The sequence below is a fragment of the Leishmania infantum genome, chromosome 35 (assembly GCF_000002875.2).
Source record: "Leishmania infantum JPCM5 genome chromosome 35".
NCBI lineage: Eukaryota > Euglenozoa > Kinetoplastea > Trypanosomatida > Trypanosomatidae > Leishmania > Leishmania infantum.
In genome coordinates, this window is record NC_009419.2 from 1,477,014 (window position 1) to 1,496,567 (window position 19,554).

The window sequence follows — 19,554 nt, forward strand, 5'->3', positions numbered from 1 at the left end:
CCAAAATTACCCATTGACCAGGCACCACTGTCTCACATGATGAAGCAACACGTAGAGAACTTAGAACACGCCCATTCTGCCACACAAGTCGAGCTCCACTCGACCCCGGGCTGCCGCAGGCCCCACACCTCGTTGCTCGAAGCAGCGCTACACACGCGCGTCACAGCAATGCGCCGACTCAGTCACATGAGCACGGCCGCGGCCTCGAACTCTGCCCACCACCCGCCTCGCAGGTCGCCCCGACGCCACGCCACGTCGTGGGCGCTGGACCCTGTCGCCACCATCAGTGGCGCCGCGTTGGCAGGGATAGGGCAGTGGGGGTGGTTCGGCATCCATGCAGAGTGGGGGCGCTCGGACCCAGATCACACACGGGGAGGTACAGCCCGTCACTGCAAACACAAAACATTAAATGTAGCACATTGGTTTCGATTTCAGAGTGCCATTCTGCCGCGAGCAAGTGACAAAAATAGACGCATACAACCACAGCTCACCCGTCTCCGTAGGGGGGTTACGGCTGCATCCTGGGCGTCTAGGACGAGCCGCCTGCCTTCGCATCGGGTCATACGCCGCACGGGCACTTCCTGTCCTTGCTCGTCCCTTCCTCGGGTGCGTGCTGCGCGGCGGGCGTCCCACGGACATGGGTGAGCTGCATGGCCTGATCCAACGCGGGCCGCGCCCATGCTCCTGCTCGAGGGCGGAGACGGTGGCGTCTGTCGTGCGGGTAATAGGGGAGTGGTCAAGGTGACATGCCGGATGAGCTCGAGGAGGACGTTGGCCAGCCTCAGGTCAGGGCCCTCGGTGGCCCTGCGCACCCCCTGCCTGCGTGCCATGCTTCGCCCTCGGTCGCTTCACGCCGCGGCATCCCATAATATGGAGACCCTCCGCATGGGGAGTCGGGAGGGCCCGGATGGTGCAGCTCGGGCTGCTCTCGTGATGCTTCCGGCATCTGTGCCTCATCAGTGCAGCCCTGGACAGATGCCGAAGATGCCGCATGCTATGCACACATGCGCTGTGGGGCTCACTGCTATGGGATTTCTTCGCGCCCCTTCCGTCCATCACTCTTGCTCTCTCACCTCTGCACTCTTTCTTTCGATGTGACGCCCTCATGGCCAGCACCGGCGGGGGTGGAGGCTCTGGCGGGGGCGGGGGGCGCGGCAACACCAGCGGAGCAGCGGGCAGCACGCCATCCGCGCTCCGCCTCGTCGCTGCCAGGCACCCGCCGCTGCAGCGATCCCCAGTGCATGGACGGGGTGCCCGCGCGGACCTGTGCGAGGATGGCCGCCTGTCGTACCGTGAGCTCAGCATCCCTGCTCCTCTGGTGTGGGACGGCTGCCGCCAAGCACCTCTTGTCTCAGCGTGCCGCATCGTGTATCGCGGTTTCGGGCGATGTCGGCCTGGCGTCTGAGGCCGGCGACCAGGCGCGTGATCCACGCAGTCGGCGCCGGCTCCTCTGCCACTGCCGATCCGGCAAGCCTGCCAACCTCGCCGTGGTGCGCCCATCCGCAATGGCCACAGGCAGACTGAAATGAGAGGCGCACGCGACGGGCCGGCAGCGCCAGCACTTGTGCCCAGATACGTCCGCCGCATGCCCTCCCCCACCGCTCGCGGGCGCCAGGTGTTTGCCCTCGGGCCCATCGCGCGGGGGCGAGGACGGAGGATTCCAGCCCGGTTGAGCCGCCGTTTCCCGCCGCACACCCCGGCGGCGCGAGTTGGTGTCTGTTCCCATAGCCTGAGGAGTGGGTGCAACGCCGCTTGATGTCTGATCGAGAGCTTCCCGTGCCACCAGCGTCACTCTCAGGTGTGTAGCCCGGCATGAAGTGCATCCGCCGGGTAGGGTCGTCGCAGCAAAGCCAGGCCGTAGCCGCTGCAACCTCGTCCTGGAGAGCAGGGGGGGACGAGAGAGAATGAAGCCACGTAGGGTCAACAGATTTTTGCAGAGTCAGCAAGTAGCGGGGCAGCTGGCGGGCGCACACCTCCACGCTCCCACCGAAGCGTTGGGGCAATGGTGCTGCGCAAAGCTTCGCTACAGACGGCTCGCAGCACGCTGTGCGATGTGCTTCTGGATGCTGCCTCGGAGCCTCTCCATGCTGCCCTTGCGGTCATTCGACTTGAAGGCAGCGCGGCCAGGCACAATGGCGTTCGCGCCGGCAGCAGCAACGAGGTCAATCGTGTCCAATGTGATGGAGCCGTCCACCTGGATCAGGAGGTGAGGATAGCGCTGGCGCAGCTGGCGCACCTTCTCCACCGTCTCGATCTGGAACCGCTGCCCGGCAAGCCCGATCTGCACACACATGACAAGGGCCATGTCGACCTCGCCAGCATCGATGATGGGGAACAGCACTTCCGCCGGCGTGTTGGGGGCAAGAGCGATTCCAGCGACCATGCCGGCCTCGCGTACCTTGCGGCAGACGGCGACAGGGTTCTCGGTGGCCTCGTAATGGAACACGAACGTCGACGCGCCAGCCTTCGCAAAGGAGTCGACCCAGCGGATGGGGTCGCGAACAATCAGATGGCAGTCCAGGAACGTGTTCGGCAGATGCATGCGCAGGTCCGAAACTGTAGCGGGGGAGAAGCTGAAGTTCGGCGCCAAGTGGCCGTCCACAATGTCCACGTGAAGCCAATCGGCGCTGCCACCCTTATCAGACAGCACGTCCAGCGACTCCTGCAGCAGCTTTGTCTGGTCCGCCACCATCAGCGATGGCGAAATGATGGAGACAATGGGCTGCTTCTTATTGCGGCCATTTGGGTAGGTGGACTTGTCCAGGTGGTTGAACTTGGCGGTCATGGCGGAAGCCTCCAAGTACTGGGCTGCGGGGTGCGAGCAAGAAAAATTTGTGAAGAGAAAATGGACACAGGAACGAGACGCGGGCCGTTGGTGGCTTTAGGGGGAGGGAGGCTGATAAAGCGCGGGCTGACACCGAATGAAAGGAGGTGGCGAAGCGCCTGCAACAAAAAAGTGTGTGGGAGGGGGAGTGTGGGAAGCCACAAAAAAAAAGCAACTACTGAGGAAGAAAACCCTACGAAAAATGCATACGAGACCGGCACAAAGCAGTTTGATGTCGTTAGTCTATTTACGCCACACCCCGGTCTGGACAACTTATCTCCTCTTTACTGCTTTTCGGGTTTAGAGGAGGGGGGGTGCGGGGGCGGCAAAGAGAAACCGAGAATGATTAAAGAAAAAAAGTACGAGGAGAAAGAGAGATATAAACCCACAAATGCACACAATGAGTCGAGGAGGGATGCAAAAAAAAAAAGGAAAGAGCACGGATTGCACTGGAAGCACTTTCACCAGAGGAGCACCAACGTTCTTTTTTTCCTACTTTTGGCTGTTGTTGTTGGACCCCCTCAGTGAGAGTGAAATACAGAAATGAAACAAGAACAGCAAAACAAAAAAAAACGAAAACAAATGATAAGCACCTAGAAAGAGGTGAAGGAAACTTTTTGTTCGTGCAAGAAGGAAGCGCGAAAGAGGGAAAGGATCAGAAGCAACAGAATACGGCAGTTGCGTCTTTTTGTTGTGGTTCTTCACCAACCCTCCTTGGTGAAAAAAGGGGGGCAAACGAAGAACTGTTCGGCAAGCCAAACAATCTGTTTTCTTTTGTGTGTGTGTCGGTGTACCACAAATAGGTCTCACCACTTTGAGCTCTCTGTTTCTTTCCTTACTGGAAGTGAAACACCGCGAGGCTGGAGTTGCAGAGGGGGTTAAACGGCAGTCTCAGGGAAAGGGGGAGGGGGCCGTGAGAGAGACGATGCAGATTCTGCTTTATTCTTTTGAGTTTTCGTGAAGCGGAGAGGACCAGATTTCTCTTTTTGTTTTTTTTTCGGCTGGCCGAATCTCGCTTTATGCTTTTGCCCTGCTAGGTGTTGGTTGTTGCTTTTCGCTCGTGTTCGACACTGCGTGCAGGAGCGTGAGTGCTGGAGGGAGATGGAAGTTGCTGTGATGGGCTGGTGAGACAGGAGGCCCGTGTCTTCGGGTGAAAAGTGGAAATGGGGATTTGGCGGAGGCCCGAAAAAAAAATTTACATGAATCAGTAAGGAATCTCAATCGGCAGTTTTACAGCGTGCAAAGAGAAAGCAAAACCAACTAAGATGCACAAGTGAAGGAGTTGTTTTTCTTTTTGTTTAGAAGGGGGCAGGCAGGATGTGCTTTTCTGATGATGCGTCGGTGAGAGACGGTCCATGGCGAAGAAGCGGAGAGGATGAGGAGTCCAGAAAAGGAAGCAAAGGTGAAAAAGTCCGAGGCAATCAATCATAGGCAGCACATGCCAAAACGAAAAAAGAGTACAAAGCAGACACGACCACGACGCCCCACAGACCAAATATAAAGTGCCCCGTGGAAGGGAGCACAGCGGTGCCTTCATGTCGGGGAAATCACTTAACAGCCAATAAAAAAAAAACGGCCATGATCGAGCACGTCGAATGTCGGCCGACGCTAATGAGGCCCGGTACGCCACTTGCCGCCCCCTTGCTGTGGCCTGCTTCGTTTCTTTTGTGTGTGTGTGTGTGTCGTATGCGAGATGAACGGAGAAAATAGACCTCACGTACGAGCTGCGGTCTCGGCTCAGTTGAGCTCAGCAGCAGCGTGTTTTTTTCTTTTTCGCACGTGGAAAAGTTCGCTGGCCAGAGAGGCAAAGACAGAGAGAGAGAGGAAGGCAATAAAAAATGGAATAAGGAAGCACAAAAAGAAGTGGCACGCATCGGAACAAGAGAGTCCTAAAGTTCGGCAGCCGTGGCGTGCCGTCTCTCACCTTTTTTTTTCGTTTCTTGCTTCACCCGGTGATGCACCGGTGCACAGTTGCATTCACAGAGACACGCATAAACTCCTTCGTATATAAAACTGTAGCATGGCAACGTCAACCTAAAGAAGGCGAAGTGGAAAGGGGGGAGGGTAGCATCACTATCTACCAAAAGAGAAACAGCTAGAGCCGCACAGAAGGGGGAGCCTATGTGTATGTCTGTGTGCGTGTGTCTGTGTATGTGTGTCTTCTGTGAAACAAGCGAGAAAGTCCGCGACTATCGTGAAGCAGAATTTTTAAAAGGGGGGCAAACGAGCATAAGACACGCTTACTGTTGTCTGAAAGGCGACCACCTCTCTACGGGATCATACGTTTCCTGTTAGACTTCTTCATTATTGCTTCCGTTGCCGTGTTATGCACCATTTACGGCCACCACCACTGTCTGCCTTGAACACTTCACGCAACGTTTCGTGTGAAGAACGCTTGCATCCTTCCTTTGCCTTCTCTCACAGTCGCGTTCCTTCGGGCCGCAAATGCGGCGTGAGAGATAAGGGAAGACTCGATGAATGACGTAGGAGGGGGTGGGTGCATCCAAATTTTGTGCTTTCCCCCACCTCGTCGTCCTATCCTCATCGCCCTTCCACTCGTGTATGTATGCCTGTGTATACATGCGCGTTGAGCGAAGGTGCTTGGTTTACCCTTCTTGCATGCATATGCTTCCGTGCGCGGAACGCGACCGGCTCTTCCCTTCCCTCCCCAATAAGAATTATCGAGCAGAGGTGTTAACACTCGTCATCTTTTTTTAGCGAACGTTTTTTCATGTTTTGGGACTTCTCAATCTTTTTTTTTACAGCCTTTCATCTGTTGTGCGTGGTGGTGTGACCTGCCATGAAGAAGAGAGGGGTTGGATGAGCAGAGCGTGCTCAACACAGTAAGCAGAAGAAGATGCACACGCCGACACACACACACACTGAACCGCACCGTAGAAAGAGTAAAACAAAAGAAAGGGAAAAAAGAAAGGAAAGCACACAAGCCAGGGATTGTCATTGACTTCCTGCAGCCTCTGACCACCGCCCTTAAATCGCGCATTTATCGTCTGCTTTTTTTTTTCGTTTTGCTGGAGGAAGTGAGTAGCGGTGAAAGAAGGCCAACGAAAGCATAGGCGCCGTGAAGAAACACAGATCAGAAAGAGGCATTACTGGTCGCCAGTGAGGAAGAGGAGATGTACAGGGCTGTGGCGCCTTGTCTCACGGCCGCAGAGCACCTTCTCGCCCGGTGGTCGCAGGCGATAGAGCAGCGCGTATTTGCCTACGTGATTCAGGCTGCGCTCGCACACAAATACACATCAGGCGTACGAGCGTTACCGTTCGCAACTGTCTGCATTCGCAGATCTCCCACGGCAGAGCCCCGAGAAGACACCCATAAGAAACGAGGTGGAGACAACGGGTGTGCTTGTTGCACGGGGAGGGAAGAGCTGTTGAGGAGCCGCGCGCACGCTGCTCTCCTGACCTCTGCATGACTCAATGGATAGCGCGAGGTCGGACTCCTTTCAGCCGACGTGTGCTGACTCTCGTTGCTCGCTCACGCAGATGTGCCGGTCACAGGAAGGAAAAAAAAGGCGCCACAAAGGCGGCACCTCCGTGCTACACCCATTCATTTCCCCCTCTCTTCCAGCGTCCTTCACCCTCCTTTTACTCCTGTATTCTCCCGTGTACGCTTCTGAGAAGGCATGCACGCTTATAAAACGCTCATCATGAAGCCAGGGACAGAAGCCGCGAGGCCGAGCATACCCTGCGGGGTGCTGGGTACCACGAATAGCGGCGGGGCAAGGGAGGTGATGATGTCCACCGCTTTGCCCGACCGGAGGGCAGCACTGAGGTACTTGGGGCCCGCCGGCGCGGAGCTCTTGAGAAGGGTGTAGCAGAACATGCTCTGAAGCACGCCGTCCGCCACGTTAAGCACCTTGCGGCGGTGGTCCTTTGCCTTCTCCTCGTTCTGACTGTCCTTGACGGCGTCGTACTTGCTGCTCTTCAGTAGAAGATAGTTCATGACGAGACGCGCGATGTTTGACCAGAAAAGAAAGACAAAACGAATGCGGTTGAAGTGCCTGCCGAAGACGGGGTCGAGCATATTGCACTTGGACGCCAGTACGAGCTCCTCGCCAATGAGGAAGACGGTAAAGAAGGCGGTGGAAATGGTCTTGCAGATGCCCACGAGTGGGTTGGGATGGCTTGCGATGACGCTCTTGATGCCGCTGGGAGTGAGGGCCGGGGCAACGACGAGCCACTGCGAGAAGCGGGTGACGGTGCGGTAGTGCGCGGCGCCGTGGAGGATCGTGTCAAAGTGCGCGGACAGCTCCGGGCAACCGGCGGCGGCGGCGGGGGCCACCAGGGCCATCGCACCGAACTGCACGACCGACATGACACGGTCGCGGTTTGACGCATTGCCAACGTAGTCGTTGAAGGCTGTGACCCGCTGCGTGAGGGAGACGTTGGGCATGGTGCTATAGGCGGGGAATGATAAGCGATGCACGTGTGGGTGGAGAGGGGGAGGCCTGTAACGGAGCACTAAACGAAGTTTTTAGAAAAGAGAGAGTCAAGAGCAAAGAGAGCACAGATGAAAAAGAGGAAAAACAACCGGCAAGACGGTGCGTGCCTTTGTGTGTGCGTTCGCGTGCATGTTTGTGTGTGTGTGTGTGTGTGTTTATCAGCGATTCGGGGGAGACACGGACATGAAGCACGTAAAAAGTCGAGAGACAAAGGGAAACAGAGGCAAGAGCACATCGTCTAAAGGCCCAATGGAACGCATGAGGTGAGCAGCCGACACACACACACACACACGTGTCCTGAAGGTGAGTACTAAGGATGGAAGGCGAAGGGGGCGGAGGGGGCGGAGGGGGCACACGGACAACAGAGACTGCTTGGCCAAGACGACTACTACTAGACACGCACAAGCCGTGAGAATGTCGCGTCAGCTGCAAAGTCGATCGTATTTCTCCCCTCGTACGATACGCAAAAGAAAAAAAAGACCCTTAGCTTCTTCCACCAACACCACCACCGCCATGCACCTTGAAAGAGCTCCTTGTGTATGTGGTTACATACCGCAGCTTGGGAGGGGGCGGGGGTAGAAAGGAAGCGAGAGCAGAGTGTGCGCCGCTGTTGTTGCCGCCGCTCCTCTCTGCAAACGACGTCACCTAACCTCGACGACGTCATCTGCGCGTCGTGCTGGTTTTCTTCAATCATTCACTCGCTTTATTTTCTTGAGTGTCCACGTTATCATGTTGCTGCTGAATGAATGCATTGAGTCCGATGGCCCTTGAAGAGCAGCGCTGCTTTTCATTTTTTCTGGAATTACTGCTCTTGCCTATATACAGCTCAGCTACCTTCTCATACCCACAGCGCCCCCCCACACACACACACCACATCCATGCAGGACACAACGACGAGGTCGGCGTTCCTTTTTTATAATGGAGAGAGAGGACGGCGAGAGAGGCCGAAGACGTGTGTGTGTGTGTGCGTGCGTTTGGTTTACCAGTGAATGAAACATGATTCCACAGCGTATGCGTACGCATCCGCACCTCAAGACACGCGCACACTCACTCTTACGCACACTCCCCGGCAGTTACGCACGTGCGCACACCTCTTTTTCTCTCTCGTTGCTTGTGCCCCTCTGATGCCTCAACCACAAGAATATCTGAAACAAACCACACGCACGCACACCGCCATCAACAGACACGAGGAGACGACGCCGGGCAAACGAAAGAGGGAAGATGTAAAAAAAAAGAAAAATGCAAAAGAGCGTTTTTCACGCGCGTTTTTGTGTTTGCGTTTTTTTCCTCAGGGAAGGGGAGGGAAGGAGGGGGTTCTTTTGGAGAGCCCCCATCACACGCAACTCCAGAGAACGCTCACACTCACACAAGCACAAATCCATACACGCACCGCAGCATGTCCACGGCAACGAAAAATGGGTCCGCTAGCCGCTCTCGAGCACTCACTGGCGTCTCCGTCAAGTGGATGGAGGCAGGCACGCTTCCCCATTCGCGTCACGTTTGTTCTCCATGTAATGTGTGTTGTGTGGGCGCTGGTCGTTGAGAGCGAAAAAGAGCCAAATCGGGGGAAAAGAAACGAAAAGGAGAGAAGAGAAATGTGGCAAACCGTTTCACCTGTATCTCTCCCTTTGTGTGTGTGTGTGTGTGTCCTGCACTTGTCGCTGTGCCGCTCCCCGCTCCCCGCTTCCTACGCCCCCATTCCCTCAGTCGCGCACGTACTGAAGGGCGGAGATGGAGGAAGGAAGGGGCCGTTACGGAAGCGACCCAAAAAAACGCAGAAAAGAAAAGCCTTGAAAACATGAAGACGCACCGTACGCGCACGCAACACATGGGGGAACACAGAAACACAACAAACGCGAAAAAGGGGGGAGAAGGCGAGTTAGAGCCCGAGAGTCAAACCGAAACAACTCGAAAAGCGCACATACATGCATACACAGAGACTCACATACATACAGAATGAAATACCACGAGGAGATCATCCGCAATGGAGACACATGCACGTATATACCCTACGTGTGCAGAACATGTACACGTCAGAGAGGGGGAGAGAGGAGAGAGAGACAGGAAGCAACAAATAGAAAATAAATAGGAAACGTTTTCGGTGTTGTTCATGCACCTTTTCTTTCGTCTGCGTGTGGTCGCGCGTCATCTGTCTGCTTTTGCGTTTGCCTAAGTGTGAGTGGCTCTTGACGGAGGGAGGGTGCACATGGGAGGGAGGGAGGGCGGGCGGGGACGCAGCGGCCCGGAAATAGGTGAGGGAGGAGGCGAGGAAGCGCGCGGCATAGACACACACGCATCGACTACGAGAAACGAAACGCACCAAAAAATATATAAACAGAAGAAAAGCAGAGATCAGCAACGATAGAAAGGCCGATGCTCACGATATCGCAGAGATGGGGAGTACAGGAGCAGGGCGCACCTTCTCCCCTCTTCTCCCTTCCCTCTCTTCCATTGGCCGTGCATACACAATGACAGCTCTAGAGGTCTGCACACGCACGGTGGTATCATAGCAAAACTCCTACAATGTGCTTGGTTGTGCCTCTCTAGCGTTTGCGTCTGTTTTCTTGAGGGTTGCTCTTCCTTTCCTTCTGCGCTGCCTCTGATGATGCGGTGCTGTGGATGGGTGTACTTTCATCCTCAGTAGAAATCACACATGGACGCGATGAAGCCAAGCGCACCACGGATCGTATCGTTCAGCCCGAGATGCTTCGGCGCGATGAGCTGCAGCGTCTTGTGCAGCGGCACCAGTGGGCCGCTCACGTCCTCCAGCAGCTGTGGGCCACCCTTCGGGAAGCAGGTCAGCGAGAAGATCAAGAAGCAGCCTAGCTTCACGGTGGTGACCATCTGCCGCTTCTGTTCCTCCGGTGTGTTCTTCTTTTGCGTCATGACGTACGCCTGGCGCATCAGACCGAGCAGCAGTGTGTAGAACCAGCAGGTCACAGCGCAGCCACCGAGGCGGACAAAGCGGTTCGGGTATACGTTGTGGCTGGACAGCACTGCCGTGTTCTCAAAGAAGCAAAAGCACACGTGAAAGAAGTGGCTCAGCTGGTCCACGCGGTCGAGTAGTACGTCACCCTTAGGCTTGGAGAGTGCCTCCAGCGTCGGCTTTGACAGCGCGTTGAAGAGAAGGGCGAGACGCGTGATGGCACGGTAGCCGTCCGCCATGGACGAGAGGCTCTTCAGAGACTTGCTCAGAGAGGTGCAGCCGGCATCGTTAGCAGGGCCAGCGAGGGTCATGGGGAGGAACTGCACAATGGCCATCACCTTATCACGGTCTCCCGTGTTGCCAAGGTACTCAAAGACGGCGGCGGACATGATGGCAAGTGGGTCTGAGTTGGGTTTTGTGTGATGCTGAAACGAAGGATAGTCAAACAGAGAGATGAACCCGATCAACGCACAGCACAAGAATTCGAAAAATAAAAGCACGCGAGAGAAGAGAAAGAGAGAGACAGTGGTTACGGTAACTGAGCGGCAATTCTTTTTTTTTTCATGGAGAGAGAGAGGAGGAAGGAAGAGGGGGTGGGGTGGGGTGAGGAGTAGGCAATGTGTAGGAAAAAGAGAGCAAAAGGGAAAGGCGGAAAGGAAACGTGAGATGAGCGAAGGGGGAAGGGGAGCAGCAGCAAAGGACACACCGCGGCAAGCGAAGAGAGAGAGACGAGGGAAGGGTGGGCCTTCCGAGTCACACAATCAGATACGGCGGATGTGACGGCAGCAACTTAGCTCCTGCCAGGGAGAGAGAGTATCCTCTTCACCGATGCCTGCAAAATGCTTCAGAAAACGTCAGTGAAGCAGCACCACCTCTCCACCACCACCCCAACCAAAGAGGTAGAGACAGAACAGCGCACTGAACGCGTAGGATGTAAGCATATATATATATATATATAATCTTTTTTTGTGTGTATGTGCACCGTCCTTCGCATGTGTGTGAGGGGAAGACCGAAGGCGAGACCGCAACAAAACCCGCAACAAACGCAAAAAAGGGAAACACGCAAAATGCACTCTTGAAAACCTGCCGCACGTGCAGCAAGGAGCAGCTTCCACCGTCACTGCGAAGAAGTACAAAAGACGCGCACGAGCGTTCACGTGCTGTCGCTATCACAGATACTTCCCACGAACGTTGGAAGGACCTGCATCGCGCTGATGACGACTATGCCAGGGGCGCCAGTACGGCTCATACAAGTTGTGGGTCCGTTGTGCCGCATAGGGCCGATAGATCATGTAGCCCAGGTACAAGCCGGCGGCTGCCCCGGAGCCTGTAGAGAGTGACAAAAGCGCGCGCACCCCCCATGGAGTGAGCTGCTTGTAGTTGAAACCCACATAAGCCACTCCGCCGAGAAAGCCCGAGCAGAGGCTGGAGTTCAAGATGTGCCACCATGTGCGCTGCGGCGAGGAAACGTCACCCGACCAGAGCAGCATAAACAGGTTCGTCAAGGCGTCGCCGACCGGCATGCCGATGGTGCCCATCAGGGCTACCGCCCCGCCTTTGGCCACCGACGTTGTAATCTCGTGGAAGGCGATGCTGCCGAGCGTGACGCCGTTCAGCTTTGCGTAGGTCTTGTCCATGGTGCGGTACAGGTAGGCGGTCCGACCTGCACCGAAACAAAATCCAGCTGTCGTGCACACGCGCAGGAAGTAGACGAGGCAGTCCGACGGCTGATCGATCATCCAGTCTAGCCAGTGGATCTTCAGCTTCTCTCGCATTTCCTTCTGCTCTGCCACCCACTGCTGGTAGCGTCGGTCATTGGCGTAGTCGTATCGCTGCAGGACCGACCGCTGCGCCTCACGAGCCTTCATGTGCGCGTCAGCCTGGCGGAACTCATTTTCAAAGCGACTCACAAGCATGTCAATCGACTCAACATCCATCGTTGACGCTCGGCCGTCACCGTGGCGCCGTATCCTCTGCTCACCGCGCATTCGATCAAACTGCGAGTAGGCGACGCCGCTGTCACCGTACTCGCGATCCTTACCAGTGACTACGTTTTCGAACGACTCCGTATCCATAAGACTGCGAGAGAGCGGCACCTTCGCATCACCACCGCCGGCGTCGCTCGAGGGGGATGGAGAGGCGCCGCCAGCGGCGGCAGACTGGCGGCCGCGCTGAAACGGCCACCACGACACCATTGCGCCCCACCAAAACCTGCAAAGAGCGACAAGGAGAAAAAGATAAAAACCCCGTATTGATGGAAAGTGGTGTAGCACCGTGTGCGCGGGGTCGATGAGGCAAAGGCCAACGGCAGGTAAAGCGACTTCACACTTAGAAAAGACCAAAGGAAGAGATACCCTTCAGGGGAGCTGAGAGCTGCAAAGAGGGCGGTGAAGAAGGAGTGCTATAGGGAGAGAGGTCCCGCCCCAGCTGCGTTATCTTCTAGCCCCGTGCTCGATGATGTTTGTTTTGCTTTGGTGGAAGAAGCGTATCGCGCCGAGGCAAAATCCTCAGGTACCACGCCTGAGACGCCGGTCAATCGGTGCAGATGTCGAAAGAGAAGACAAAAGCGAAAGGGTAAAACAAATCGAAGAGGAGGGGGGACGGAGCAGCGGGTGAGCGAGTGAGAGAAGAATACATACAACGTTGAGCGGTTGTCCGCCTTGTTCAGATTTGCAGGCTTCCCTACCTCCCTGCAGCGCAGCGCGAGGAGGAGCGGGAACACAGAGCCTGGCAGCGTGCCGAGGAGGATGGGAGGGTGCGAGTTGGCTTCTCGAACACCTCCAGTTTCATGTGTGCCGTCACGAGCACTGGAAAATGTTCGGTGACAACGTGCAGGCAGAGTTATGCGAGTTCCTTCCTCTTCATCCTAGCGACACGTGAGTGAGCAAAGATCTCTTTGTTTCTGCTCTTTTTTTTTCATTGGAAGAAGGAAAGTGCCTGTGCGCTTGATTGCATTTTCTTTACAGTTTCGTGTTGCTTCAGGGAGATACATCATCTTCCATTCGTGTTATGCCTTCTCATTCTCTAAAATGCTGGGAGAGAAGGGGGCGGCGCACAGGGCAGTTTGCAAGTCACCCTAAGCCTCCCCCTGCCATCAACTCTGCCGCTGCGCGCTCTTCTTTCGGTCTCCAAAAACGGGGGAGGGGAAGGGGGATGGGCACATGCAGTGAGTACCGCACCCCACTGCGAAAGCGAAGTCGATCGCGTTCGTCCTCGCACAGCGTTAGACGGAAAGGGTGCGGCCTTCAACGCAGCTGCACGTACGTCCCGCACGCACAGGAGACGGGAAGAGGCGGAGAAACGATGAGCGCGTACACCCGAGTGGGCACACAGGCACAGAGTGAAAGGAAAGTGGCAGAGAGGAAAGAGAGGAGGAAAAGAAAAGGAATACAAAGAAGACAAAACAAAGGTAAGACCGTACAGGATGGAGAAGTGACGACAACTCCGTTGATCAACGACGCGCAAGCTCACAGACACTTAGACAGACACGAGAAGACTCACAAACGTCTGCACGCCCACGCACTCACACACTACGGGAAGAGGGAGAAGCAAAACGAGCAAAAACAAAAGATACAAGTAAGCACAACAGGGAGGGTTGTGTCAGTACAGTTGGAACGGCGACGAGGAGGCACAGAAGTGCGTGTCCGAATCACCAGAGCAAGAAGAAAGCGAAGAGCTGACCCAGCGCTGAGGGAGAGTATGGCAGGGGAGGGGGAAACACGGAAAGAGATAAAGAAAAAAGCACGAAAGGAGGAAGAACGAGAACAAAAAGCAACAACGCCAAAGAAAACTCTGTTCATCAACGGGTGTGCGCCCGTACAGGGGGACTCGCAACAAGCGGAGGGGGGAAGCACAGCGCACCACCCACACCAAATATCCGTGAGGGCGGTAAGGAAAACAAATGCCGGTAACCCTCTGGTCTTCGGTAGAGGTGCGTGGGTCAGCGCTCCAGTCCTCTCCGAAATGAGGAGATCAACGAAACGCAGCGTACGACGAGGAAGAGAAGCAGAGAAAAGATATTTACGCACACACACACGAGGCACGCGGCACACCTGCTCGCTTCACGCGATTTTATCCCCGCCTCACCTCCACTTGTTGCCTCATTTCCTGCGACCCGATGCCGCCTTGCGAGCCTGCGTCGGTGCCGCTTTCTTGGCGATAGCAGCGCGCATCTGATTGTTCGACGCACGCAGCTCCTCGATTTGGCGCACCAGCTTATTCTCCTCGGCATCGAGGTTGCGCTTTGCGGCTCGCACAGATGCTTCGCCGGAGATGTGAATGCTGTCATCAAAGCGGGCAACTTCGTTGTGCTTTTCAACGTGCTGCATCAGCCTCGCCTCCATCGACTGTACAACGCTCTCCTTCTCCAGCACGAGCATGTTCTTGCGTGCTACATTGGTGCGCATCATCTCGTTGTTCTTGTAGAGAAGTCGGAAAGTGTCCACTGGTATGTACTCATCCTGTGGCAGCACCTCCGACACGTCCTCCGGCTCCTCGCGCGAGGCGGACGGCACCAACGCCGACTTGGCGACGTTGCGTTCGAATTCGCGCGCCAACCGCATCTCATTCAGCGACTTGGTCACGGTATCCAAGCGCCGTTGCAGCTGCTGCTCACGGGTTATTTGCGCCTTGATAACGTTTTCCTGGCGGCGGCAGGCCATCTTCATGTCCTGTACGGCGTCGGAGAGGAACTCGCGATCGCTCTCCATGCACGCGATGCTATTCTCGACGAGGTTTGAGTCGCTTTCTGTCTTGACCACCAGCTGCAGCTTATTATTGTCCGCCGCCATGCGTTGCGCCTTGGCCTGCAGCTCGTTGCACTCTTTCTCTCGCACCCGGCAGTCGTTGCACAGCTGCATGTACCTCGTGCGACGCTCCTCGTTCTCCAGCACCTTCGCGCTCAGCGCTAGCACCGTCTTCTCCAGCCTTGCAATCGTCACCTTGCTGCTCTTGATGTCGGCGCGCAGAGACGCCTCGACAAGCGACATGTCATGAATATCCGCCCGCTCGCGCTCGATCCGTGAGAACTGCACATCACGCTTGCCGCCGTACCAGCCCGTTGCAGCCATTACCATGTCCAGCTCTTTGTGCGTGCTGTGAAGCTTGTTTGCCCGTTCGCGCAGCAGCTTCTCCTGCATGGCATTCTCGCGCGCCAGCAGCTGGTTCCGGCGTTGCACAATCTTCAGCTGGTTCTGCAGACGGACGATGTTGTCCATGGCATCCTCGGCGGCGATCTCCTGTGGCGCCACCGTGGCCTCGTTGTACTGCTGAATCTGGCGACTCACTTCATCGTTGCGGTTCTGCTGCTCGATTGTCTCCAGTTCGGCGCCGAGCGAGTCCAACCGAGCCGCGTACTCCTCGATCGCCCGCGTCATGCGCTGCAGCTCCTGCTGCGCAACAGGGTCCATTGTGGCGAGCTCCATCTCTGCTTCCTCGTGTGCGGGGAGAGCCGAGGAGTGAAGGGAAGACGCAGAGTGTGCTGTGCGCCAGTCAATGTTCTTACTTGCTTCACAGCGCTCAAGGTCGGCAGCGTCAAAGCAGAACCGGTGCGCGAATGGGGGAAGCGGCCACGCCAGGGAGACGGCAAGGAGAGCAGTCACGCCAATTCGTTTGTCTGGCTCGTTTGCGTGTTTGTTTCCTTTGGCCTGACGACCCCGAATACGCTGTGGAAAAATATACGAGGCGAAAATACACAAAAAAAATTCCACCAAAACAATGTGCAACACCACTTTGGGAAACGCACGCACACACACACACACAAAGCCTCGCAAAACGGTCAGCAATGATATGGCGGCAATACAGCTGAGAGCAGGGGGGGCGTGGCGGTGGCGAGAGGGAGCGCAATCAACAAGAGTGAGGGAGATGAGAGAGGTGACAAGGTGATGCGTAGGGACGGAGGGACAAAGAGCGTCTTCTCTGTTGCAGCGAGGACTTCGTCGCGGCGGTGTGTGCGAGTGTGTGTGTGTGTGTCTATCGTAGGGCGCGAGGGCACACCTTCGCTTCTTTTTTTTTCAACGAAAACCGAAGTACGCACTTTGGCTCTTCACCTGCAGACGAACGGCACACTGGGCGCAACACTGAACGAAGAAAAGCGCGCTGCAGCTGAGCACGTTAGTATTAGTCTGTTTGGCTCCTAGAAGGATCGAGATAGAGGCTTTATCACCTTTTGTGCGCGTTGGTGGGGACGGGGGAGGGGCAGTGAACAAGCGGCCCTTGTGGTTAGTTGTAATAATAACGTACTGCATTTTGGCGTTGTACGGCGCGGAAGAAGCCGGGACGGGGTGGTGGAGGTCGAGAGGAGAGCGGCAGAAACGGAAAAAATGGAAGAGGCCAATGAAGAAGCGCATGGAGGGAAGACAAACTGACCTGAGGGACAAGGTTGGTGCCCAGTCGAACCGGTGTACGCGAACGCGGTCAGCCTTGCGGCACTCGCGCCACGTCCACACAGTTCCCACCTACATGGCGTGTGGAGAACGGCAGAAATGTTTCCGAAAAAAAAAGGTTCGGTGCATCGGCAAGCTCTTAGGCATTATTCGGTTCTTAGGCAGACCCCGCCTCTTTGGCACCTGAGTTTCCGTTGTTTTCTGTACGTTGCTTCTGCCTGATGGTCGGAGCACGTTCAAGCGCACGGAAACGCGGCACTGGCACTCATCTACGATGAGGTGGAGGGCACGGCGGGGTCACAACGCCCTCCTCGCCTCCCTCCCTCACACAAGCAGCGACATGGGAGGAGAGGAACGTTCCTTTTTGAGATGCCATGCCCATGGCCGTTCTGGGGCCAAAGTGCGCCTACGCCATACGTCGAAGCAGCGCCGGCTCAGCCGCTCCCGCCGCAACTGCGCCAGAACATCCCACGCGAGGCTAGCGCGACGCCTCTCCGCAGCGCGAAAACGCCACCGCCGAAAGCAGCCGAGTACAAGCGCTGTTTCACTGATAGTGTCAGCCACGTAGATGTTTGTGCGCACCTGTACACGCGCCTGTGCACGGCAGTGCCATTGTCGCAGCAAACCGTGCCGCCGCGTGCACTGGAGAGCTCTGGTTGCGCGCCGCAGCAGCGCCCGATCCCTCCAACGCTCGAAGCAGCCTTGCAGCAGCTGCGCTTGATGCGTCAGACGCACTGTGAGACGGCTTCGCCAGAGCCGGAGTGCATGGCGAGCCAACTGATATACGTGCAGCTTCCACGCCACTGCAGCCGCCTGGCAATGTTCCGTGGCCGCCACCCAGCGAGAAAGAACCAGCCACTTCCGCTGCCGGCGCACTCGATGAGCAGCGAGGGCCTGCAGCCATCGGCACACGACGTGCGCGTACACGCACTGGAGATGAAAGCGATCCGCCCGACGGGCTCGGGCGCGAATGTGCCACCAATCAAAGCAACTGCGGAGCTGGGCCGCGTGCGCAACGCAACGCGCTGCGCTGACCTTGTACTTGAGTAGCCCTCTCTGCGCGACGGGAACGATGCACACACGAAGTGGGGCTTGCGACTGCTCCTCCACGACGCCACTGCCTGCGCCTACGCTTTGTGCTGCGGGTGCAGCGCGCTGTCGCTGATGCTCGGGCCGGCTGCGGTAGTGCTGTAGGGCGAGACGACGCGCACAGCTGCCCATTCGCCGCGCTACCTTGGCGCGCATCTGTTGGGTGTAGTGCCACGCAGCCAAGTGCGCCATCAGCCGCCACTCCGTCCGTTGCCTCCACGCCAAAAAGAGGCGCCGCAGGAGCAGCCGAGGTCCAACCGCGGCCACCACCACGGTGCCAGTGCCCGACGCATGTGGTCTTCCCTGCAGAAGCGCTAACACCTCTGCATCCCCACCACATGCCTCAAGCAGTGTTTGGCTGTGGCGCCACCGCTGCCGAGACGCGGCGAACTGACTAGCAGCCTCATTGAGTGCGCCACGTTCACGATGCCAGGTGAAGGCTCGGAGCCACTGCTGGAAGCAGCGCTGGCGTTGTGCTTGCCGACACGCGGCGAACGCGCGACTTCGCTGCTGCAAAAGTCGCCTCCACGAGGACAGGACAGCGTGTAACGCTTTTCGCGTCTGCACAAAACGCTTCCAGTGGAAGATGATGCTCGTCAGCAGAGAGACGCGCCAGCGTCGCTGCATCACCGACGCGTCGCTCCAGCGTCGCAGCAAGCGACGCTGGACGTAGTAGCTGTAGCGCAAGTCTACATTCTCGCAGACAGCACGCCGCGTGTACACCTCGAGGCGCAGTTGACGGAGAAACACGGTCGCGATGGCGCGGTCCTTCGCGACGCGGAGAATGATGAGCGACACAGACGATCGCACACGCTCTTCCTCGATGTCAACGGCGTCTGCCGTCGATGCCCCCACGCGACTACCTCCGGAGGCGGCGGTGGTTCGGCCGCTCCGGGGTGCAACTGTGGCGGAGCTTGTCAAGCTGGAGACCCGCTGCAGTGCTGTACGCCGAGTCGAGGTCGGCGAGGATGAGGGAATCTCGGCGACGGCAGGAGCTTCCGTTGTGCCGTGGGGTTGGCGGCGCTGCATCCACGCACGCTGCTTTTCAAAGAGCCCAGCACGGTGTGCAGCGAACAAGGAGCCAAAGAGGTTTCGCGTAAAATGTTCGGGAGTGTCCTGCAGCGCTGGTGTCGTGGGATAGCGATCGGGTGGAAGAAACGGTTTGTCATGCACGATTACTGTCGATTCGGAGTAGCCTGCGGCTCCGTGGGGCACCTCTGCAGAAGTAGAGGCGCTACGCCGTACGCCCGGAGACACCTTGTGCGCCGATGTGGCGGTGGTCCTCCTATGGAGCCTCGCGTCGCGAGCGCTTGGCTGCCGAGTCAGAGCATGCCACACGGCCTTCCGCGTCAGCATATCCAGCCGGCGTACATCACGAACAGCCTCCTCTACGGACTCCTGTAGCTGCCGCAGCGACACCGACGTTGCACCGATGAAAGGGCTGTGAGCCGAATTAGAGGCAAAACCTGGTTGAAAAGTGGGCCCGCCGCAGTGTATCACACGCTCGATGGACGCACTGCTGCAGCTACTGCTGCTGCTACAGGAAGACCCACTCCGTTCCGCTTGCTGGACGCGGGCATTACGCTCTCCCGAGCCGGCGACGAGGCCGGGAGGCTGTGCGGCTCTTCCAGCATGCGGAGCGCTCGACGGAGCTGAAACCGGCCGTGGCGACGGCGCGAACCGTCGTTGCTTCCCTGACGGAACCGTCGCAGACTCCGCATCATCGTCTTCGTAGAAGTTGTGGATGCGCGCAGGACGATGTCGCATAGTGGCAAAACACTAAGAAAGCCCCAGTGTACCTACGTGTATGTGCAGTGCGACGTCCAGCTGCTGCTTCTACTGCTCACCGTTCACTATTCATTCAAGCGTTCT

At 57.0% G+C, this 19,554-nt stretch overlaps 6 protein-coding genes across 6 annotated transcripts; all 6 read right to left on the reverse strand.

Moving 5' to 3' along the window:
- Window positions 1-2,023: 2,023 nt before the first annotated feature.
- LINJ_35_3730 (putative ribulose-phosphate 3-epimerase) lies at window positions 2,024-2,785 on the reverse strand (the record flags this gene model as incomplete). Its single annotated transcript, XM_001469139.1, has 1 exon — window positions 2,024-2,785. One exon carries the CDS (start codon window positions 2,783-2,785, stop codon window positions 2,024-2,026), a length of 762 nt encoding a protein of 253 aa, XP_001469176.1.
- A 3,688-nt stretch (window positions 2,786-6,473) lies between these two features.
- On the reverse strand, window positions 6,474-7,235 carry LINJ_35_3740 (conserved hypothetical protein; the record flags this gene model as incomplete). Its single annotated transcript, XM_001469140.1, has 1 exon — window positions 6,474-7,235. The coding sequence occupies one exon, from the start codon at window positions 7,233-7,235 to the stop codon at window positions 6,474-6,476; it is 762 nt and encodes a 253-aa protein (XP_001469177.1).
- A 2,686-nt stretch (window positions 7,236-9,921) lies between these two features.
- LINJ_35_3750 (glycosomal membrane protein) lies at window positions 9,922-10,599 on the reverse strand (the record flags this gene model as incomplete). The annotated part of the gene is made up of 1 exon (XM_001469141.1): window positions 9,922-10,599. The coding sequence occupies one exon, from the start codon at window positions 10,597-10,599 to the stop codon at window positions 9,922-9,924; it is 678 nt and encodes a 225-aa protein (XP_001469178.1).
- A 780-nt stretch (window positions 10,600-11,379) lies between these two features.
- Window positions 11,380-12,405, reverse strand: LINJ_35_3760 (conserved hypothetical protein; the record flags this gene model as incomplete). Its single annotated transcript, XM_001469142.1, has 1 exon — window positions 11,380-12,405. One exon carries the CDS (start codon window positions 12,403-12,405, stop codon window positions 11,380-11,382), a length of 1,026 nt encoding a protein of 341 aa, XP_001469179.1.
- Window positions 12,406-14,310: 1,905 nt separating this feature from the next.
- LINJ_35_3770 (conserved hypothetical protein) lies at window positions 14,311-15,633 on the reverse strand (the record flags this gene model as incomplete). The annotated part of the gene is made up of 1 exon (XM_001469143.1): window positions 14,311-15,633. The coding sequence occupies one exon, from the start codon at window positions 15,631-15,633 to the stop codon at window positions 14,311-14,313; it is 1,323 nt and encodes a 440-aa protein (XP_001469180.1).
- A 1,284-nt stretch (window positions 15,634-16,917) lies between these two features.
- LINJ_35_3780 (conserved hypothetical protein) lies at window positions 16,918-18,309 on the reverse strand (the record flags this gene model as incomplete). The annotated part of the gene is made up of 1 exon (XM_001469144.1): window positions 16,918-18,309. One exon carries the CDS (start codon window positions 18,307-18,309, stop codon window positions 16,918-16,920), a length of 1,392 nt encoding a protein of 463 aa, XP_001469181.1.
- Window positions 18,310-19,554: the final 1,245 nt, after the last annotated feature.